This window comes from Haliotis cracherodii, unplaced genomic scaffold (genome assembly GCF_022045235.1).
Source record: "Haliotis cracherodii isolate W230 unplaced genomic scaffold, xgHalCrac1.p SCAF_24, whole genome shotgun sequence".
In the NCBI taxonomy this organism is placed as follows: Eukaryota; Metazoa; Mollusca; class Gastropoda; order Lepetellida; family Haliotidae; genus Haliotis; species Haliotis cracherodii.
Window position 1 is genome coordinate 2,522,617 of NW_027266280.1, and position 24,897 is coordinate 2,547,513.

General features: G+C 40.3%; 1 protein-coding gene across 1 annotated transcript; it reads right to left on the reverse strand.

Annotated features, from left to right (window-relative positions):
* Positions 1-8,545: 8,545 nt before the first annotated feature.
* On the reverse strand, positions 8,546-21,095 carry LOC139472460 (uncharacterized). The gene is made up of 9 exons (XM_071254936.1): positions 20,912-21,095; positions 13,814-13,924; positions 12,880-13,101; positions 12,316-12,502; positions 11,753-11,868; positions 11,269-11,425; positions 10,506-10,610; positions 9,392-9,429; positions 8,546-8,597 (listed from the first exon to the last, which is right to left on the reverse strand). Exons 1-9 carry the CDS (start codon positions 21,093-21,095, stop codon positions 8,572-8,574), a joined length of 1,146 nt encoding a protein of 381 aa, XP_071111037.1. The 3' UTR covers positions 8,546-8,571.
* Between the last annotated feature and the right edge of the window lie 3,802 nt (positions 21,096-24,897).

Sequence of the window (24,897 nt, forward strand, 5' to 3'; positions counted from 1 at the left end):
TTGGAATCAAGTCGTCTTCAGTGATGAATCCCGATTTAATCTTCGATTTGCTGATGGTAGGGCGAGGGTGTGGAGGCGCCGTCATGAACGTTACGCCGAGAGTTGTGTACAGGAAGTTGACAGATTTCGAGCCGGAAGTGTCATTGTATGGGGTGCTTTCTTGTCATCCGTGGCAACCTCAACGCTGCTGCTTACCGCGACCAGGTACTGGCACCAGAACTTCTGCCTTTTATGGCAGCACATGTACCCGGTTTGATTTTCCAACACGGCAATGCCAGGCCCCACACAGCAATTTTGATGCTCTTGGCAGAAGTCTGTCCACTCTCCAGAACCAACCATAGAATTTGCAAGATCTTGGCACCATTTTGCAGCAACAATGGCGTCGTCTTCCCAATCATGTGTTCACAAGCATCACAAGGTCCATGCGGAGGTGTTTTGTGGCAGTTGTCAACGCACATGGTGGCCATACACGCTACTGAACTTGTGTGCCATCAGATGCTCGTGCTTGGGACTTATGATTAAACTGTTGATGTTATTACCGAATACCGTAGGTGCTTGGAACAAATCATGGTTACTACCGTTAATTAAAATCCTTCTTTGGACATTAATGATTAAAAATTACCTTCTCTGATACATTTGTCCGTTGTATATCATATATGGGATTACTTTTAAAAATGTGAAGTTTTTAATTTGACTCAGTATACACAAGGCACGCCGTACATTCAAACAGAATAACCGTAAATCCCTTAGGAATTATGTCACTTAAATTAGTTTCTGCACACCAATATCTAGGGTGTGGAACATGATTGCAAAAATTAAAGGCAAAGCCTCAAAATCGACTGTCCACCATCTCAAGGAAGGTGATCATCTATTAACAGATAAACTGGACATTGCTAATAAATTGGGCTAGACGCTGGCCAAACACTCTTCATCGTCAAATTATGAACCTAAGTTTTTAAAATATCAGGAAAAGAAGTGGGTTGATTTTACTTCTCAAAATGGAGAAGATTTTAATGATGTATTTTCGCTCCACGAGCTAAATACAATCTTTTTTCTGATCTAGAAAAAGTGTATGATAACACATGGAAGCATGGTATTTTAAAAGATCTACATGATTTGGGGTTAAGAGTCCGTTTTCCTCAATTTATATCCCGATTTTAATAGGCCAACAATTTCAAGTTCGTGTGGGTTCCACCCTGTCTGACCATTATAACCAGGAGAAGGGTGTCCCTCATGACAGTATTTTGTCTGTAACTCTGTTTAATATAAAGATTGATAGTCTGTCAAAGATTTTAATGATTCCAATGATGGTTCCATTTTTGTGGACGATTTAAATATTTCATGTCTTGGCAAAAATATTCATACCATCGAGAGACAGTTGCAGCTATGTTTCAACAAAATCCAAAAATGGTGTCTTGAAAATGGTTTTAAGTTTTCCAAAGTTAAGACCAATTTCATTCATTTTTGTAAGAAATACAAGCACCACAAAGATCCAGAGCTATTTTCACATGACACTCCTATCAAGGTTGAAGAGGAGGCAAAGTTCCTGGGATTTATTTTCGATCGTCATTTGACCCTTTAGCCACATATTAATTATCTTTAAACTAAATTCCTGAAGGCTCTAGATTTGTTGAAAGTTGTAGCCAATACAAAGTGGGCAGGTGATCAGACAACCCTGTTCCCTTGTATAGGTCTCTGATCAGCTCTAAATTAGATTATTGCTCTATCGTTTATGGTTGAGCCTGTAAGAGCAATCTACAAAAGTTAGATTCGATTCACCATCAGGGACTACGACTCTGTGTTGTTTCATTTCGAACATCCCCTGTGGACAGCCAATATGTAGAATCTGATGAACCTTCTTTGAAGCAACGCTGTATCAAATTATCACAACAATTCATTCTCACCAATTAAACCCTGCATACAACTGGGATTTTTTCGAACTCTTTACGAAGAACTATTTCTAAGTAAGCCTAAAGTGATCCCACCACTAGGCATTCGGATTTTCAGATCACAGAGCAATTAATATATAAACAAGAATATATACAGTTTAGAAATAAACTTGAATCCCACCATTCAATTTATACAGATGGATCCAAGGATTCTGGCAATGTCTCCAGTGCTGCTGTTATTGGATCCAAAACCGTATCATCCTGCTTACCTCAATTTTCACCGCCGAAAATAAAGCAGTATTAACGGTTTTGGAATATATACAAAAACAGTCCAGCTGTAAACGGTTCATCATCTTTTCAGATTCATTATCGTGTCTACAGGCAATAAAATCGAGCTCTTCAGGTCATCCATTCATTTTAGATATTTGAAAACTATACAATGACCCTTCCTACTGGCAAATACGACATCGTCTTTTGCCATCGACATCTCTTTGGTTACACCTACTTAGGTTGTCAGTCCAGATTTGCAAAGGTCATCATGCGACGATGCCGTGTCCCTTGTGATGAAAGAATCAGTCAAGCATGTCTTTTTGATATAAGTGCTCATTTAATTCTTGGATTTCTAAAAGAAAATGAGTTAATAGATACATTTTTATGAAATGTGTTGTAAAAATTAAGTGATTTTAATTTGGTAGAATGATTATATAACTGTGATTGTAAGTGTCTGTACCTTCAATGGGGATTGAATTAACGTAAAAATAAGTCCCACTTCATTCAAAGTCTGTTTCATTTTCCATGGTTTTATTTGCAGAATATTTGTTGGTTTTAAATACTTTGGCTTAGACTAATTAACACTCTCCAGTATAGCCAGAGGGATGGTGTAAATCCTGCTGGGGTACCACGCAGGAAGCAGATGTAAGGTAAGTCCCCGTGGACCCTAGTATGGTGGCTTAACTTTGGTTGATGGTGATCTCTAGCCAATATTTAAAATGTATTGTCCTGAATAGTCAAAATGTTATGATTACTTACTAGTTTTATATCTATAGCTGTGATACTCCCGTTCTTTTACTGTCCTTTGTCAACATGTTTTATAGTCTATATCTATACATTACTCCTGTATAACTTGATTTAGTCACGATATTGCTGAACATTTGCTGATGTGACTATAAATCTTAACTCGCTTACTCACTGTGACCAGAAAAGAAAGAAAAAAACTAAATAGAAAACAGACAACCAGGAACTCCTCATCTTCAGAGATAGTTATCCACAACTCCTTTGATGCTCTGGACATGGATGTAATAACCCCAGTGTTGCAGAGCAGTAGGAGTCCTCATTACGTGTACGTGAGCGTTCATCGATTGAGCAACCATGACTCAATCGCCCAACATAATTCAATGGAATTGAAGAGGATTTAGGAATAATTTTAATGATTTACAGCTTTTACTTCAATGTTTTAAACTATCAGCAATATGTTTGCAAGAAACATATCTTATAAACATAGCTAAGTATGATATCAGGAAATATAATATGTATAATCTATTCTCACCTCCAGGAGCAAAGGCCACTGGAGGTTCTTCCATCTTGGTGAGACATGACATAACTCATAGTGCTATTCCTCTTACCACCAATCTTCAAGCTGTGGCAGTCCGGCTAACAGTTCACATTGCCTTCACACTTTGCACCTAGTATATTCCACCATCTTCTCCTCTTCAGTTGGCTGATCTTCAACTCCCTCAACCCTGTGTCATTATGGGTGACCTAAATTAACATAACCCTCACTGGGGAAGTGTTGATACCAACGCTAAGGGCACGGTCCTTGAAGATTTTATTACAAACAATAATTCCTGTTTATCTAATGATGGCTCAAATACGTACTTACATCCTGCAACAGGAACTTATTCAGCATTAGTGCTGTCACTCATAGATGCTAATTTACTAAACGAATTTGACTGGTCTGTCCATGATGACCTGTGTGGAAGTGACCATTTCCCCACAGTACCAAAATCTATTCTCCCAACTGATGAGCCACCTTCAGTAAGGTGGAATTTTGATGTAGCAAACTGGCCCTTATTTCAAACTCATTGTTTTGAAACACTGCAACCTGAAACTTTCCGAAACCAGACCCTATTTAGGTGTTCTCGGAACAACTGGAAAAACACAGCTGGTGAAGACATTCCTGAATCCTCTGTGAACCCTCACCTTCGTAATCCATGGTTAAGCTATGATTGCAAACAGGCTAGAAAGCATAGGTAAAAGGCAGAACAGTTTTTTTTCCGCCGACACCCCACAGTCCATAATTTAAATATTGTAAAAATAAACAGAGCCAAGGCTTGACGAACATTCAAACGAAATAAACGTCAGTCTTGGAGAAATTATGTTTCCAGAATCAATTCACGCACACCTATGTCAAAGGTAAGGCATATTATTCAAAGAATTAAAGGCAAGTATTCTAAATTCAGCATTAAACATCTCAAACATGGTAATGACATATTAACAGATAAATCTGACATCGCAAATAAATTAGGTGACACTTTAGCTAAGCATTCTTCATCATCCAACTATGATCCTAAATTTCAGAAATTTCAGCCACAGGAAAAGAAAAAGGTTAATTTTAATTTGATAATGGTGAAGATTACAATGCAATATTTTCACAACATGAGCTCAATACTGCCCTTGGGCAAGCTCGTGATACTGCAATTGGAGCTGATAATATTCACTATCAGCTTTTAAAACAATTGCCTGAATCATGTCTCCAGACACTTTTGGACATCAGGGATTTTTCCTCCTTCGTGGCGCGATGTGTGTTGTCCCTATACCAAAACTTGGACGTGATCATACAGATCAATCCAACTACCGATATCTCTCAAAAGCTGCGTTTGCAAAACTATGGAGTTTGGTATTTGGAAACCAATCATCTCAATACAGATATACAATGTGCTTTCCGGAAAAACAGAAGTACCACCAATAGTCTGGTCTGTTTAGAAACAAACAAGATGCTGTATCCATTTGTTTTTATTTAGACAAAGCTTACGATACAACTTGGAAGCATGGCATTTTAAAAGATCTTCAAGATTTTGGGTTGCGAGGTCGTTTATATCCATATATTTTTTTTAACCAATAGACAATTTCAAGTCCTTGTGGGTTCAACCCCGTCTGACAATTACAGTCAGGATCAGGGTGTCTGGTGGCGTTTGTCTAATCCTCCTTGGCAATTAGACCTTTCTCTCACTAAATTTTGATCAAATCTGGAACAAATAAACTTATTTATCTACAGGAATGTAATCAATTACGATCCTCATACAATACGTACAAATCTATATTCACAGATGGATCCAAGGATGGTGACGCTGTTGCCAGCGTCACTGTCATTGGATCCAGGACTATATCAAACCGAATACCAAATAACTGTTCCATTTTTACGTCAGAGGCAAAGGCCATATTAACAGTATTGGAATATATAAATACACAATCAAAACATAAACAATTTATTATATTTTCAGACTTACTTTCTTGCCTTCAAGCTATTAAAAATCCATCTTGTACACATCCACTTTTAATCAAAATTGTTGAAATGTTTAATGGTCTTGCTGCTGGCCATTACGACATCGTTTTTTGCTGGTTACCGAGCCATATTGGTACCATTGGTAACTCAGTGGCTAATTCTGCAGCTAAAGTAGCACTCAACAAATCTGTGACACTACTTCTGATTCCATACAGCGATTATCAACCTGTGATCAGATGTTATATCAGAGATCTCATGAAAAAGAAGTGGGACACTCAAGCAGGTGTAAATAAATTACATGAAATTAAACCAACTATTGGGTACACCTACATGGGTTGAGATATACACATGGATATTTATTAAAAATGAAGATCCTCCGTTCTGTGTCCTGCTTGACTGTATTGATTTTTCCATCACAAGGGATACGTATTTCAAGGTCTCAGCCATCAATGAGGTTTTTTAATCTGTCTGTCTGTCTGTCGACCTGTAAAGATCCGGGATAGAATAAATATTCAGCAACCCATGCTTGCCCTTAAAGGCGACTAAGTTTGTCGTTAGAGGCGACTAACGGGATCGAGTGCGGCGTTAAACATTAACAAACAAACATCAAGCTACATATCAGTATTTGCAGCCAAACTACAGGATGGGCAAATGAATATCACCATCAGGTTCTGTAAATATTCACTGACTCAATGTCAGCTGTTAAAAATGAATGGATCACAAAATGCGTTATCTGTCGCTGCTGTACTAGCGCGAAGCTTCGTTGCCATGAAATGTTTACCTTGCATGGTTCATGGGTCTTAGCATCTATTTCGTTGGATCTTTAACGAGTATTTTATCTATCGATTGGTCCTTTAGAAAATATGCTGACGGGGATTACAGAAATTTCATACTCATGAACAGTGATATATAGAGGTTTTGTTTGTTTGTTTGTTGTTTAACGCTGCACTAAGCAATATTTCAGCTAAGTGAATGCGGTCAAAATATAATCGAATCTGGACCAGACGGGATTGACGTTCCGAGCATCGATCCATGCAGTTTGAAAAAGATGACATGCATCCACCAGGTCAGCGAACCTAACCCCGTTTGTGGCCTATTACGACAGGAGTGGGTGGCTGCGATCAATTCTCACCCTGGTCTTCAAAGGTTCAAATATAGAGGTTTGTTTGGCCAATTTATTTTCGGGCGGTGCGTATCCTGTTACATACTTTTAATGTTGAAATGTTGATTCAAGATAATGAATAATTGACAACCAACTGTCCATTCTTGATACAACAGAATGACGTCACAGATGTATCCTAACAGACAGTTGAAGACACATGGACGGGTTTTCTCTGATATGTTCAGATAGTTCAAAGGTCATCGTCGGTTCCTTCAGATTTGATATGATGTTTTCTTTTATTTATTCTGTATTTATGAAATTTTGTCATTTACGCATGATGGAATGTTTCACCAGGTAATTGGCTGATTATTCTCTGGCGCCACCCGTGAAGATTCGGGGTAGAATAAGTCTTCAGCAACCCATGCTTGTCTCCCCCCGTGAAGATTCGGGGTAGAATAAGTCTTCAGCAACCCATGCTTGTCTCCCCCCGTGAAGATTCGGGGTAGAATAAGTCTTCAGCAACCCATGCTTGTCTCCCCCCGTGAAGATTCGGGGTAGAATAAGTCTTCAGCAACCCATGCTTGTCTCCCCCCGTGAAGATTCGGGGTAGAATAAGTCTTCAGCAACCCATGCTTGTCTCCCCCCGTGAAGATTCGGGGTAGAATAAGTCTTCAGCAACCCATGCTTGCCATAAAGGGCGACATGCTTGTCGTAAGAGGCATCTAACGGGATCGGATGGTCAGGCTTGGTTGGTCATCGTATCCCAATTGTGTAGATCAAAGTTCATGATGTCAATCCCTGGATTGTCTGGTCCAGACTCGATTATTTACAGACCGCCATCAGCTGGAATATTGCTGAGTGCGGCGTTAAGCCTCTGAGCTACTTCTGTTGTCCCAAACACGGGGGTATGCATGTTATTGTTCACTCGTCGAAGATTGGTCAGTACCAGTTTGCCTCACGACCTACAGGTGTTTTCGTGTACGCCTGGTATATATATATATATATACCAGGCGTACACTCAACAAATCTATATATATACCAGGCGTACACCTGTAGGTCGTGAGGCAAATTGATACTGACCAATCTTCGACGAGTAAACAATAACATGCATACCCCCGTGTCATATATATATATATATATATATATATATATATATATATATATATATATATATATATATATATATATATTGATATATATTGATAGATATATATATTGATATATATATATATATATATTGATATATATTGATATAGATTCATAAACACGTGCGTATAACACCTACACTGGGTTAGCAAGCGGTCCCTTCAAGACAAGGTATAACAACCACACAAAATCATTCAGAATTGAGAAATATGAAAAGGAGACAGAACTCTCCAAGCACAACTGGAAGTTTAAATGAAACAAAACCAATTACAAAATCAAATGGGACATAATCAAGAATTCAAACACCAACAAAAGAGACTCAGGGATTTGCAATCTATGCATGGAAGAGAAGCTCGAGATTCTCATGCTAACATCCAACAAGCTAAACAAAAGAAGCGAGCACATTTCCACCTGTCGCCATGGTAAACCCCCAAGCCGATCAAAAAAGAAAGGGTCAAACTAAAAACCATGTTTCATTATGCCTGATGATCGTACGCAATAACATGGGTGCGTGAAACTCAGAGTTGCAAAATGATATAAGGATAGTGTATCCAAATCTGTATGTATATATATGTAAACTGACTTAACCTAACTGCATCAACTATTGTTCTGTAGCTTGGTTATCTTTAGTTACAATGAGAGATATGTATGACTTTTAGGTGGCTACCATCAACTCCCCCATAAGACATGGTAATGGTCAAACATTCTCCCCAATCGATTCATACTTTAATGCACCCCCCCTCTCTCTCTCTCGCTCTCTCTCGCTCTCTCTCTCTCTCTCTCTCTCTCTCTCTCTCTCTCTCTCTCTCTCTCGCTCTCAAAGGCACACACATACACACAAAAATCACAATGCATATGAATCGTGTTCAAAAGGTTTATTGAATACAGATTTGACTCAATGCCTTCTACACATTTTATTGCTTGCTTGCTTTTCACACATCACTGGTCGTGGACCCTTCTGGAATGAGAAGTATATGATTAAGTCAATATCCTGACTATCTGGTTACTTTCTGTACGGACTGTTTAGTCCCCTTAGTTTCACTGTAACTTTTGTGTCTGCCTGTTCCTCGTGAAACTGTGTATTCGAGATAATATTTTGGCAACGAATGTGTTCTCTGTTCAGAAAAACTATTTCATGAAAAAACACTTTGGCTCCAGTAATATGACGGCGGGGGACCCCAAAAGTCGACTTCACATATTGTTCCCATGTTGGGGGTTGAACACGGGCCTTCGGCGTGAAGAGCGAACGCTTCGACCTTAGGCTTCCCCATCGTCCCTTATCTGATTTTGAACCCTGTCATCTATAAATTAATTGTTTGTCTGTTTAACGCTGCATATATTTGTTCCCCAAATATAAAAGTACGACAATGGACCATTATGCAAACAGATCGGTCATTCAGTGTTTGTTTGTTTGTTTGCTGTTTTACGCCGCTCTCAGCAATATCCCAGCTTCGTGACGGCGGTCTGTAAGTAATCGAGTCTCCAATGATTGACATCATGAGCAACATGCGTCAACCAAGTCAGCGTGCCTGACCACCAGATCCTGTTAGTCGCCTCATACGACAAACATTGGTTGCGGAAAACCAATTCTCCAACTGTACTGGGTGATTCTACTGCTGGTGCTACATCTTAATACTCACTTGATTAATACATCTGCTATGAAGATTAAAGGTAATATGACTGTGATTCTACTAGAAAACAAAAAAACAAATAACCTCAAAACTTATTCTCCTTTCAAATAATAACACGAACCTGTGGTAGAAGTCTCAACCCCGCTGTCATCTGTTGGGCTGAAAAGGACAAAAACTTGTATTGTAAAAAATGTTTGTTTGTTATTGAACGCCTCATTCATCAAAATGCCGGCTATATGTCCGTAATTAATTGAGTCTTGACCGGACAATCCAACGATCGACATCATGAGCATGGACCTACGCAATTGCGATACGATGACAGGCATCAACTAAGTCAACGAACCTGACCACCACATCCTGTAAGTCGCCACTTACGACAAGCTTGGGTTGCTGAAGACCAATTCTCACCCGGATCTTCAAGGGTGATCACAATGTTATTTGTTGCCATTTGAAAGACTGTAACAAAGCCAGAGATCTCAGCACGAATATCAAAACAGCTCCTGATACAAATACTTCACACAATGGTCGACTTCCGCAAGTGATTTATAGGTTAATCAGAGGGCCTTCAAAGAGAGAATAAAGAATGCATCTTCCTTGAACTGGAACAAAACTGTTCACATAACCATGATGGTTACTTGTATTTTTGTGATGTACATAGGGTTAATATTCAACTGGTTTTGTAACTTTCTGAATGGTATAAGGCTGATCAATTGTTGTGTCGTGTTCCATGTCTTTAACCCGACCCCTAGGCTACCTGTGATACATGCTATGTTGCTGTTGTGCCGCGTCTCATGTTTAAACATATCTGCTGGGCTACCTGTGATACACGTGATGTTGCTGTTGTGCCGTGTTCCATGTTTTAACATGTCCCCTGGGCTACCTGTGATATCTGCTATGTTGCTGTTGTGCCGCGTTCCATGTTTAAACATATCTGCTGGGCTACCTGTGATACACGTGATGTTGCTGTTGTGCCGTGTTCCATGTTTTAACCTTGTCTCCTTGGCTACCTGTGATACACGTGATGTTGCTGTTGTGCCGTGTTCCTTGTTTTAACATGTCTGCTGGGCTACCTGTGATACATGTTATGTAGCTGTTGTGCCGCGTCCCATGTTTTAACATGCCCCCTGGGCTATCTATGAGACACGTGATGTTGCTGTTGTGCCGCGTCCCATGTTTTAAAATGTCTCCTGGGCTACCTGTGATATATGTGATTTTGCTGTTGTGATTTAACTTACCAGGCTGGTTCGAATCCGAGATACGGACAGTCACTGGCTTCGGACGTGGTGTACGGCAGCGTTCCTACCTTCTCACAGGTTGTGGAGTTGAAAATGTCGAGATCGCTTAAAGAAGAAAAAAAACATGCCTGTTACAACCATCATAATCATTTCCCATCCAAGATCAAATGGGGTTTGACATTACAGATCTTAGGTACTCAATGGGTAACCGGTTGAAACCACAAAGACATCCTAGTTAGTCGGCTGGTCTGGAAGATAACTTGAATGATTTGGCTTTATTTTCGATGAGCAAGCTAAAAAGTATCATGCTATGTCATATCAGGCTTTTGGTTACTGTATCCGACCAGATATGTAATTCATTCGTTTGCTGTACGTAATATAGAATTGTTCTTCATTCCATTGAGGGGCGATCGGGTAGCCTAGTGGTTATAGTGTTTACTCGTCACGCCCAAGACCCGCCTTCGATTCCCGACATGGGTACAGTCTGTGAAGCCCATTTCTGGTGTCCCCCGCCGTGATATTGCTGGAATATTGCTAAAAGCGGCGTAAATCCATACTCACTCACTCACGTCTTGATATTCATACATTCTACTTTAATTAAAACAGACAGTCACATAATGCAGAATGCCCATATAAAGTACCTCTCTTGATAGTAAGATCGCGCTGCGTTGCACAAAACACAAGTACAAACTCAACTTATTTTCAGGGGACCTATTCAGTCATCAATGGAAATAGATCTTTCCTTTGCACATTGTGCACTTACCTGACACCAGGGTAGGCCAGGTATATCAAAGAAGAACAGCGGTTGACCTTGACGTCCCCCCATGGTTCGCCCGGAATGCAGTACAGCAGCTTGAAACAGTTGGCCGCAATGTCGTAGATCCACACACCACCAGCATCATCAATAAACACGATCCTGTCTGTCGAAGAAAACAAATCAAATTTTGTGTTAATCACCGCTTCATTTTAAAAAAATGACATGTAACAGTTTGTAGCTATATCCAGTTATCTCAACGTGGATTTGCCGCTAACCCCTTATCTTCAAAAGAAAGTGATTCTTTTAGGTCTCCGCTGTATTGGGTAGTTTCCACAAAACAAACTATTCCTATTTTCACCACTGCCAACAAATGATTCATTTTGGGCATATCAGACACGGTATCAGATGTCGTTAGTATACGACGTTAATTAGCAATATATCAAAGAATCCTTTTTGGACCAGGTTGGAGTATATGTTCCATTATACGTACTTTCGTCAATGACGTCAAACGATTTAATGTCCATTGAAGACTTCAGTTTGACCTGCAAATCTCCACCTGTCTCGTTGACGCACTTGATCTCCTTGCAGTCGCTGAAGTACACTCGCCTATAAGGGAAGAGAAGATGATTGCTTGCAGTTAACATCGAGTATTGTCTATTTGCCTAACAAACGTATCACTCAACAACGTGCTTTGTGTCAGTTATTTTTCTTCTGTAGGTATTCGAAGTATTACTTGCTTCTTCGGATGTCCCTTGGGCACACCAGAAACTTGTTATTATGGGTTCGAATCCCGATCGCCCCGATTATCACCCCGTGCTTGTGGGTTTGATCAAAGCGATAAACGTCTGAGACTTGCATTACTTCGGGATTTCCTCCCACATTAACCTGACACGCCCTGATAAGACTGGAATAGTGTTCAAAGAAGTGTTAAACCAATTACTCACTCACTGTCCCACACACTGCATATACATTAGTTCTTAATTAAATGATAAGGCAAATGGACCATTATGAACATTAATTTAAAAAATGCAGAAACAAAACTGTGATACCAACCAGTCAAAAACTCTGACTGTCCCTGCTTCACAGGAAATATTGACAATAACATCCACCTCGTTTTCGCAGCTTTTATAAAGCATCACAAGGACATCGTCTCCCGTGCCATTATAATTATCAATGGCGACGTACAACTTATCATCCCAGCTAGCAATGCCGGTATATTTTCCACTATCGGCATCCGGCCCTAGAGAGAAGAGACAAACAAATGTTTCTGTCAATATAACAGTTTAAATATGTAAATATGCCGTCAACATTCATTGTTTTACAAGTGATTATCTTCTTAAAGAAATACACTGATTGCATTATGATTTCAGGTTTATACATGTACAAAGTTTTATTTGATCCCTGCTATCTGTTTCCTTCAAGGGAGATTGTTAGGATCATTTCCTGTATACACGTACCGCTATAACAAGAACATTTAACCATCCAGAAGAAAATGAAAATAGTGTGAAAATGTTAGTTTGGTTTCCGCATTATGGTTTAACCTCTTAGTGTTTGATTGTTGACCTTTCTGTTTTACTGTCAGGAACTTAACCAGGTATTGAGGGTGTAACGACTTACCCAATTTTACGGTTTCCGTCCCCAGAGGAAGGCACACCTCGACCACCGTGGGAGGCGAACAATGGAGCAAGTAGATGTAGTAATATGTGTCATTGTCTCCACAAACTGTAAAACCGCTGACAGTATAATTCGTTTCTATACTGGGCAGGATCGTCCCCACTGGGTCAACCTGAGCAATGTCGGTCCGATCGCATCCACCAACAAGTGCGGCACATCCTTCCACTGTAAAACATCAGCGTAAATCTTGTGATTGGGAAGTATTGATAATGTGTTTTTATTTTTTCCATTCATATGACAAATCCTTTTGAAGGAGAGTAGTGTAATGGACACTATAACATTTTGCAAGCAGATTCCATACCAGAGGTCTGGCTCGGTCATTCAGAAATGTGTTTGTTTGTTTGTTGCTTAACGCCGCTCACAGCAATGTTCCAGCTATATTACGGTGGTCTGTAAACAATAGATTATGGATCAGGTAATCCAGGGATTGACATCATGAGCAGTGACCTACGCAATTGGGATACGATGACAAGCATCAACCAAATCAGCGGGCCTTGTCGACAATTCATTAGTCGTTGAGTTGCAGAAGATCAGTTCTGACCGGATCTTCACGGGGCACAAGGAGAGCTTGCTGGAGAGACCAATTCTAACCTGGATCTTCATTGGTTATTCAGAAATACAAATCATACAAGCATAAAGCTTGATAAAGTGAAAGGTATATATGACTGAATTAGCAAACTAGACAGTTGAACCATTCTTGTCTGGATCGTGTTTTCTCCGGTATACTTAATTTGTCAGTTCAAATGTTCTGATGACTGTCCACTTAAAAGTATTTTCATGTCCTTTCATAGATCAATCTGGTCTCTTTTGTCAACATTAACCCAGTCCAGGGTTAACGCTCTCTCCAAGTTTGCCTTTAGTTCGTTTCTCTACTTACGTGCAGGACAATCATCTGGTTGATCCCCGATCAATGCTGTGAGATTGTTGATAAGCTCGCAAAGTGTGCTGTTGAGGGTTTCGAGATCACTTTCAAAGCAATCCCCGAGTGCTGAAACAGAAATATATACATCAACTGTCGTTCTTTATTTAAAACCATCACTTTGTGTTTGTCCCGGTTTATTGACGATACAATGCTGTGATCAGCCGTACATGTATTGGAACTTGGAACTTAAACACACCTGTAGGTATGGAAACATCTACAATTGTAAACAGTTCAGCTTTAAATAAGTTAGATGTCATCACGTTCTCTGTAAAAGTCCAGTGCTTCTCTTATGTGCAATGGCATATTGGTTCCACAATGGTCTTAAATAATTATGTTTCTTTGTGACATCACACCGAATGAACCTCATAATGTTGATGAAATATTACAAACTAAACATGGAGTAAAGTATAAGTCTTGAATCGTTTAAGAAATAACACAGGTGTCTCAGTGGTTTAAGGCTTCGAAATTCACTCTGTGATCCTCAACACTGCCAGAATTCACTGATGGCAGGTTCGAACTCACTATAGGACCTGATAATAATAATCCACTGATTGTACGCTCGGCGACCACGTGTTGTACAAATGTTAACAAATGGACACATTCCAGCCAGACGCCAATGGTGTGTAGACCGTATAGCCTGAGAGAACTGCCGATGACCTCGTGTAATGTTTTCAGATCAGTCCAGAATCATTCTGGACTTTCGGGATTCACGGGGACGTGTGTAAAGGAGTCGAAACGAACGTCAAGTTAAGGCTAAATGGTAGTTTTGGGGAGGATCTCTTATGATATGGGGCGGGATTTACCATGTCTGAAAGAACGCCACTGCATATTGTGCATGGATGGGTGACATAACAGTACTTCTGAGAAATCATATTAGCGCCAATAAGTTTGTCGTTAGTGTGACATGCCTTTTCATGTTTGTTTTTTAAGAAGATAACGCTCGCGCACACCGTACACCTGTCGCAACTGACTACCTCCAGCAGCCAAGCATCCCCAGAATGCAATGAGTCCTGATAGAGCCCGTCTGGGACATGATCCGGAGACATGTACGGGCGACCTAAGGTCTGTAAAACCCAACACCAAACACAATTTGCACATTCGCATGCAGTAGCGCCACACACGTGCGCAGGGTGTCATTCCTGATTTTAACACTTTCGAGGAAGGTGGACCATCACATCTAATTAATTCTGCTTATCATAAGTTGCGATTGACTGTCATTGATTGTTTGTGCATGTACCAGCGAAGCGGCGGCTGCAACGCGTTTACCGTCTACGGCCTATTGACCTGCTGACCAATACGTCCCATGTTTTTGTCTGTGGCTACAGACTATGGAACAGTACCAACACAGTCAAAATGCTGACGATCGACGTCAGGGCGGTCAAGGTCAACGAGACCCGTGAAGATCCGGGGTAGAATAGGTATTCAGCAACCCATGCTTGTCATAAGAGGCGACTAACGGGATCGGGTGGTCAGGCTCGCTGACTTGGTTGATGCATGTCATCGATCCCAATTGCGTGGATCGATGTTCATGATGTCAAACACTGGGTTGTCTGGTCCAGGCTCTATTATTTACAGACCGCCGTCATATAGCTGGAATAAAGCTGAGTGCGGCGTAAAAGAACTAACCAACCAACCAACCAGGTCAACGACAAGAGTACAGGATCAATTGATCCAAAACCAGGCTTTACGAAATCGAGCTCCAAAGTTAACGGTGAATCAAATTGCTGCAACCTTTCGTCAGGCTTCGAGTGAACGAGTTACGGGTCAAACGATGATGCAGCTCATGTCCATTCAGCTCATCTCCATGCTTGGCGGCCACTTGTTTTGCCGCCCCTTACAAATCGTCACTTTGCCAAAAGGCATCAAAGGCGGTGACCGTCGAAACTGGGCTAACCGTCGCTGGTCACGAGTAATGTTTTCAGATGAGTCACTATTCACATTTTGCACTTCCTTGATAGGCATGGTTGTGTCTGGCGACGTCGAAATGAACGCCGTCAATTTCTGACCTGATTTAAGACACGAGTCACCCAGCATAGATCGGGCATCACCCGTGGGGCAGGATATGCTAACCTCTTCGCGAACACATGGTTTTATCACTGTCTGATAGTAATTCACAAACACATGCTCATGATAAAGTTGGAATCGTACAAACGACTGTGTTATTTGTAGAGATTGTTTATGAATATAGAAAGGGTTTTGTATCTTTTATTCATTTATATATGTTTCTACACCACCATCCCACACTGCATCAGAATGCAACCAAACGCAACATCTAGTCACAGTGACATTTCACACCATGCACGAGCAGCACGTGATGCACGTGCATACAAAATCCAAAGTGTGTGTGCTTGAACAAGAACAGACAAATGGCGAAGTGTGCACACGATAGAGTGGTAGAGGGCCTGAATATCGTACCGTCAAACCAAGGGGGGGTGGGGGGGGGATAGCAATGAGACCTCTGCGTGGCAGGCCTAAAAGCCGACAGCCGACAAGATGGTCTCATTATCAGAAGGCCAATTTCAACATCTACCTATAAAAACTGGCACAATGGCACAATGCAGCCCGCCTGGGAGCAAGGCATCTTGTGAAGGGTGTATCCCTAACAGCTTACTGTAGGCGGCAAAGATTGGGTTGGGCTAGGCAACAACAGGGATGAGCTCTGCGCCAATGGCGTTAAACCATGTTTACAGGCGAATCAAGGCTTTGCCTTCGATTCAGAGATGGCTGAAACCGTTTTTCTCTTTTGTTAATGGACAATTGACTGGCTAGAAATATGTTGACACTTTCCGTCCTGTCATTGTTCTCTTCGCTAAAATTATCGGCAGAAATGTGAACTGCAAGATCACAATACCAGACCACATCATGCCCATACCGTCACGACGAGAGGGCACACGGACATTGGACTGGCCTGCCAGAGTCACGGCAACCGTGGCCCAGCTTGGGGTAGCTCTTCAGGCGGAATGGCAGGCAATACCGAGGTCAACCATTCGCAAGTTAGTCAACAGTGTGCCACCTGGGTGCCGTTCATGTGTCGCCCAACGAGGTGGACACATCAGATATTGATGATATTGAATTTTACAGACATTTGTCGTCTTTTATAACACCTATAACCTTTAGGGTAAGTCATTTAGGCAAGAAGTCCCCATGGGCACCAATTGTGCTTCTCTTCATGCCGATCTGTTTCTTTATGCATATGACTTGGATTTCTGCTCGGATTGGCAAAATCAAAACAAGGCGTTTTGGCCTAGATTTAAACTTAATCTTCAGGTTTGTCATATAATGGGGAGGTTTCTCGGAAGGATAAAGCCAACGGATGAAAACGGTACCCGTTGGGGTCATGTATGGAAAAAGATGCAAATATAAATCTACCCGGGTATACTCTGAAGGGGGGTAGATTCTGGGAGCTCCCTGAATCTACCCCAGTATACTCTGAAGGGGGGTAGATTCTGGGAGCTCCCCGAATCTACCTGGGTATACTCTGAAGGGGGTAGATTCTGGGAGACCCCTAAATCTACCCGTGTATACTCTGAAAGGGGGTAGATTCTGGGAGCACCCTGAATCTACCCGGGTATACTCTGAAGGTGGGGTAGATTCTGGGAGCTTACCCGGGGTTCGATGCCCGACGTGAGTACAATGTGTGACGCCCATTTCTAGTGTCCCCCGCCATGATATTGCTGTAATATTGCTAAAATTGCTAAAAGCGGCGTAAAACCATACTCACTCACTCCTAACGTTATGACATGGCAAGCAGACTCTAAACAACGTATATCTTCCCTTTGATAAAGCCATTCTAGAAATGGTTGAGTAAGTGAGAAAAATGTAAGTAAGGATAAATGGATGAACAGCCTTTTTATTACAATTAGGAGCGTCGTTTCGATGTAGGTTCTAACACCGTTATCAAGCAAGTGAAACGTTGCTCCTAATTGTAATAAAGAAGTTGTTCATCCCTATACCTATCCTTACCTACTTCTCCAACTTCTTAATGCTTCTCAAAGAAGAGGAAAATGAACTTTATAGATAACGACTTCTGGTTTATTGCATAAAGCGACGTTTCGATATATACATAAACTACGGTTATAACAAACTCACTAATTTTAGTTTGTAATAACCGTAGTTCGTTGTAAGCATATATATAGCATATATATAACAAAAGGCCGGTTCGTTATATCAGCAGGTTATAAGCATGTTCGTTAAAAACATAGTTTACTGTAGATAACCAGGTGATTAGAGGTACAAATGCATGACATCCTGCGATAAGCAGCACATTTACATTGACAACAGGTAATAGAATAGCAAATAAGTAGCATACAGTTAAATAGACAATTCTCTTCCATTGACTTATCCACCTGAACCAGTTAAAACATCCAGTTCAGAGTGAGAGAAAAGAAGGATGACTTAAATATTCCAATTGTCAACTATCCCTTTATGTCAAGCAATATTCCAGTAGCTCCAACCTTTGTTATCTCTATTTCACTACTTTTGAGGTACGATCGAGCATGCGCTTCCTCCTAAACCGTCATAGGACTCTTGCAATTTTGACTTGTACCACATCATGGCATGTTTTTGCATGTGTTTGTGATGGGGGTCATCGGTGGAGCAGGATACGGGCACCTTTTCGCGAATACCTGGTGTCATCACTATTGATACGGACACCTCATATGATTATAGATAGGGTTTTGTCGCTTTAAATGACTACCCACCACTGTCATCGTGTTGTTTTCACCCTTAGAAATACACTGCCAACATGTTCTCTTGATTGTCATATTAGGCCTAATCCTTCCGTTTCCTTTTCCATGCATTGCCATCACTCATCAGTCGATGAGATAAACCTACTGTGTTTTGAAATTTGATGAAGTCCCACTGTAGAATAGATACCTCTTTTTTTTAATTTTGAACCGAGCACTTTAATTTTTTATTATTATTATTATTACTATTATTATTATTATTGTTGTTGTTGTTGTTGTTGTTGTTGTTGTTGTTGTTATTATTATTATTATTATTATTATTATTATTTTATTTTTTTTATTTCAAATTATGATAAAGAGGTATCTATTCTACAATGGGACTACATCAAATTTCAAAACACAGTAGGTTTATCTCCATTCTACCATGACGGCAACAACGCTTTGAAAACGGCGCTCTCTTGCAACGCGTAACAACACAAGCCCACAGGTCTGCAATCTTAGAACATTCCAAAAAGTGGTCACAGGTAGTTATATATGTAACAATTATTACTAAAGTTCAAGATTAAAAACACCAAAGTCGTGAGTAGTTCAAAATAAGTGTTCAATATACATTGCTTTTCAAAAGAAGTTGCCCCAAAACACTCCAAACTTAGTCCAAAGACAGATGTTTTAATTTCTACCCACTTGTTGTACACTGTTGTACACTGTGGACTGACTGTCAATTCTTGGAAGTTGCGAGAGAGGTTATTTCTTTGTAAATCGAACATGCCATCAGTTCTATTGTAGGGGTGACAGGTTGTAGAAAAAGGTTTTAAAATGCTAAACGAATATATTTCTACAACAAACTTTTTGAATTAACGTTCTACTATACATGTAACATGTGTAAGTGTTATTAGTTAGTTAGCAATTACCCCCAGTAAACAATAATAACATCAAAATAAATGCCTCTCCACCCGAACTTGGTTACTCACACCTCGCAGCTGTCAGTGGCTGACAATCTTGTGTTTACATACATTCTCCGTTGCTTGTTAAAAGAAGCAATATGACAAACCAGATCTATGATGTGGTTCAACATTAACCTGTAGGTTTACTGGGAATGATCGAGCCTGCTGGTACAAAATGATTACCATTGGAACTAAGAATGACTGAACAGCTGCGTTTTATCCTGCAGCTAGACGAGCCGGACATTTTTACATGAGGTAGGGCCTATCTCAGTATCTGCATGATGTGACCTGTCAATTTCAAGATTTCAAGGATTTCAAGCCAGAGTGTGAATGGAATGAGACATTCGTGGCCCAGACATAGTGGGTCAAGTTTGATTTTCTTAATTGTGCGTGATCTGAAATGAATTTCATAAAGTGTGACTTCAATGATGTCGGGACATTGTTTTCGTGGATTTTCGAATGGACAAGTGTTTCCTAAGTGATGGACTTTCAAATCCTCTTGTGCCAAATCCTTACCATGGTGGTTGACGGAGATAGCGATGCATATCGATCACAAAAAGGTTTGTAAACAACATGTTTTCATGAATAAAGTTTCTTCAAACAATTTTTATAATGTTATATTTTACTTTCATTGTCGGTTGTTTCAATGAGGAAATAGCTTAAATTGTTCTGATTCTGGTCACCATAGAACATTTCCCTAACAGTTTCATAAACATTTCATCTGTATGCAAAAGATATGCCTTCGTTAAATCTTTCAATGTCATCATCGAAGCAGTCAGGGTTGCTTGCGGCCTAGCCAACCCTCAAAACATCCGATATCAAACTACCGTATTTCCTCTATTTGACGCTTTGCCGTCTATTAATTTTCGCGAGAGTCTTTGACTCAGCGTGTATTAGAAACCTGGCTGGTATTAGAGACCCAGCGTGCATTAGAGGAAATATGATAACGTTTTACAGTTCATAATGGGGTGATCAATCGGCAGCCATTTTCTATGAATCGATATGTAGGCTATCTATGTATTTATACGCACGTTTTTTGTGAAAAGGCTTAATATATTTGAAAGGGGTTTCCGTAGCAAAAAGGAAACCTCTTTTTAACCAATCAGAATCAAGCATTCATCATTGTCATGGTAGAATTGCTAATATTTCCCTACTTGTTTTAGGGTATTTAGATCAAGAGTTCAACAGTCACAGTCCACCCGGAGAGCGGTAGGTTCGGTGCTCGATCCATGGCCGCGTCATTCCATAAAACGTTAAAATATGATACTTGTTGTTAACCAGCCTGGCGCTCGGCATTAAGCTAGAAACTATATCTGGACTAACGAAAAGCTATCTGATGAGGGAGTGAAATCGGGTATCTAGTAGCATCACGTTGTAGGTTTATAATTTACGTTTAGATATTTTATAACATGTCATTTACTTACTCTGACATGGGCACTGTTCATTGGTGACATCAAAGATACACTGGAAATCAGTCTTCGCAACTTGCAGTTGACGCAAGAGCTCAGCGAGCTTGTCTGGGAGCTCATCTGGTCCAGGCGGACATCCCAGTGATGGCGCAAGGACAGCCAGGAGAACTATGAAGAGACCGTTGTCAAACATCGTCATGTTGATTCCGATTGACTTTCCTCCTCACCCTCAAGAGTTATTATAGGCATTCGAAATTCTCGTGAACCAGTAGATACCTGTCACGTATCCAGGTGCGTCACCCACGTGGTACTTTCTACCACGCTGCATGTAATTGATTTTAATTTATGGGAAAAAATATTTGCAAACCTTTGCTTATTTTTTTAAACAGATGATGCATGTGACATGTGTGTATGGATTTTGCATACTTTAAACGTTACGAGTACATTTTCCCTGTTTGATATATATTTTGGATTGGTTGAAGGACATGATACACTACTTTGTAAAGCAGATGAGATATCAAAAGTCATAGGTCTCGGTCTGTAAATGAAAACAAACTTAACAATTGTGTCCCGTTTTGAATTTGAATTTTCATTCCCCACAGGAGTAAAAGTGTGAAGATCTCTCTCTCTCTCTCTTCATTGATGACACCGTACATGTCTTGCTTTACAGGCAGCACCCGCCATTCACACACTTCATTGATGACACCAAACATGTCCTGCCCTACCGGTAGGAATCAACATTCACATAATACAGTGATGACACCAAACATGACCTGCTCTACAGACAGGACCCACCATTCACACAATTCAGTGATGACACCAAATATGTAAGCTATACCTGTACCTTACCCAGGTCTACATAATGTCAGTTTTTTCATATCAGTGGCTTATATCTGTACCTTACCCAGGTCTATCTCATGTTAGTATTTCATATCAGTTGCTTATATCTGTAGCTTACCCAGGTCTATCTCACGTCAGTATTTCATATCAGTCAGTTATATTTATACCTTCCTTAGGTCTATCTCACACAGTATTTCATATCAGTGACTTATACCTGTACCTAACCCAGGTCTATCTCACGTCAGTATTTCATATCAGTCAGTTATACCTATACCTTATCCAGGTCTATCTCACGTCAGTATGTCATATCAGTCAGTCATAACTGTATCTTACCAAGGTCTATCTCACGTCAGTATTTCATATCAGTCAGTTATACCTCTACCTTACCCAGGTCTATCTCACGTCAGTATTTCACATCAGACAGTTATATTTATACCTTACTTAGGTCTATCTCACGTCAGTATTTCATATCAGTCAGTTATACCTCTACCTTACCCAGGTCTATCTCAGGTCAATATTTCATATCAGTGAGCTCTGCCTGTACCTTACCCAGGTCTATCTCACGTCAGTATTTCATATCAGTCAGTTATACTTATACCTTATCCAGGTCTATCTCACGTCAGTATTTCATATTAGCCTATACCTGTACCTTACCCGGGTCTATCTCACGTCAGTATTTCATATCAATGAGCTATACTTATACCTTATTCAGGTCTATCTCACGTCAGTATTTGATATCAGTCAGTTATACTTATACCTTTCCCAGATCTATCTCACGTCAGTATTTCATATCATTCAGTTATACCGATACCTTACCCAGGTCTATCTCACGTCAATATTTCATATCACTGAGCTATACCTGCACCTTACCTAGATCTATCTAACGTCAGTATTTCATATCAGTCAGTTATACTTATACCTTATTCAGGTCTATATCACGTCAGTATTTCATATCAGTCAGTTATACTTATACCTTACCCAGGTCTATCTCACGTCAGTATTTCATATTAGTGAGCCTATACCTGTACCTTACCCGGGTCTATCTCACGTCAGTATTTCATATCAATGAGCTATACTTATACCTTATTCAGGTCTATCTCACGTCAGTATTTGATATCAGTCAGTTATACTTATACCTTTCCCAGATCTATCTCACGTCAGTATTTCATATCATTCAGTTATACCGATACCTTACCCAGGTCTATCTCACGTCAATATTTCATATCATTCAGTTATACCGATACCTTACCCAGGTCTATCTCACGTCAATATTTCATATCACTGAGCTATACCTGCACCTTACCTAGATCTATCTAACGTCAGTATTTCATATCAGTCAGTTATAACTGTACCTTGCCAAGGTCTATCTCACGTCAGTATTTCATATCAGTCAGTTATACCTATACCTTATCCAGGTCTATCTCACGTCAGTATTTCATATTAGTGAGCTATACCTGTACCTTATCCAGGTCTATCTCACGTCAGTATTTCATATCAGTCAGTTATACCTATACCTTATCCAGGTCGATCTAACGTCAGTATTTCATATCAATGACCTATAGTTGTACCTTACCCAGTTCAACCTGACGTCAGTATTTCATATCAGTCAGTTATACTTAGACCTTACTTAGGTCTATCTCACACAGTATTTCATATCAGTGAGCTATACCTGTACCTTACCCAGGTCTATCCCACGTCAGTATTTCATATTAGTTAGTTATACTTATACCTTACCCAGGTCTATCTCACGTCAATATTTCATATCAGTGAGCTATGCCTGTACCTTACCAAGGTCTACCTGACGTCAGTATGTCAAATCTGTGGGGTATTCCTGTACCTTACCCAGGTCTATCGAAAGTCAGTATTTCAGATCAGTTGGCTATACCTGTACCTTACCAAGGTCTATCTCACGTCAGTATTTCATATCAGTCAGTTATACTTATACCTTATTCAGGTCTATCTCACGTCAGTATTTCATATCAGTCAGTTATACTTATACCTTATTCAGGTCTATATCACGTCAGTATTTCATATCAGTCAGTTATACTTATACCTTACCCAGGTCTATCTCACGTCAGTATTTCATATCACTGAGCTATACCTGCACCTTACCTAGATCTATCTAACGTCAGTATTTCATATCAGTCAGTTATAACTGTACCTTGCCAAGGTCTATCTCACGTCAGTATTTCATATCAGTCAGTTATACCTATACCTTATGCAGGTCTATCTCACGTCAGTATTTTATATTAGTGACCTTTATCTGTAACTTACCCAGGTCTATCTCACGTCAGTATTTCATATCAGTCAGTTATACCTGTACCTTACCCAGGTCTATCCACGTCATTATTTCATATGAATGAGCTATACCTGTACCTTACCCAGGTATATATCACGTCAGTATTTCATATCAGTCAGTTATACCTGTACCTTACCCAGGTCTATCTCAGGCCAGTATTTCATATCAGTCAGTTATACCTGTACCTTACCCAGGTCTATCCACGTCATTATTTCATATGAATGAGCTATACCTGTACCTTACCCAGGTATATATCACGTCAGTATTTCATATCAGTCAGTTATACCTGTACCTTACCCAGGTCTATCTCAGGCCAGTATTTCATATCAGTCAGTTATACCTGTACCTTACCCAGGTCTATCTCACGTCAGTATTTCATATCAATGAGCTATACCTATGCCTTATCCAGGTCTATCTGACGTCAGTATTTCATATTAGTGGCCTTTATCTGTACCTTACCCAGGTCTAGCTCACTTCAGTAGAGAAAGAGAGAGAGAGAGAGGGGAGAGTGAGAGGGGGGGAGGGGAGAGAGGGGGAGAGCATGTCGTGTTTAGTCAGTCAGTTATACTTATACCTTACTAAGGTCTATCTCACACAGTTTTTCATATCAATGAGCTATACCTGTACCTTACCCATGTCTATCTCACGTCAGTATTTCATATCAGTGAGCTATACCTGTACTTTAACAGGTCTATCTCACGTCAGTATTTCAGATCCGTTGGTTATACCTGTACCTTACCCAGGTCTACCTGGCGTCAGTATGTCATATCTGTGGGGTATACCTGTACCTTACCAAGGTCTATCTAACGTCAGCATTTCATATCAGTTGGCTATAAGGGGCGGTCGGGTAGCCTTGTGGTTA

Bases quoted from the DNA above. Each gene is read 5' to 3' on its own strand.
- LOC139472460 (XM_071254936.1), bottom strand. From the start codon at position 21,095: ATGACGATGTTTGACAACGGTCTCTTCATAGTTCTCCTGGCTGTCCTT. The intron at 10,611-11,268 runs GTAAGTGCACAA...TTCTTCTTTAAG, and splicing joins CTGGCCTACCCTGGTGTCAG to CGATCTCGACATTTTCAACT. The intron at 8,598-9,391 runs GTTCGTGTTATT...TTCTCATTCCAG, and splicing joins GGTTGAGACTTCTACCACAG to AAGGGTCCACGACCAGTGAT.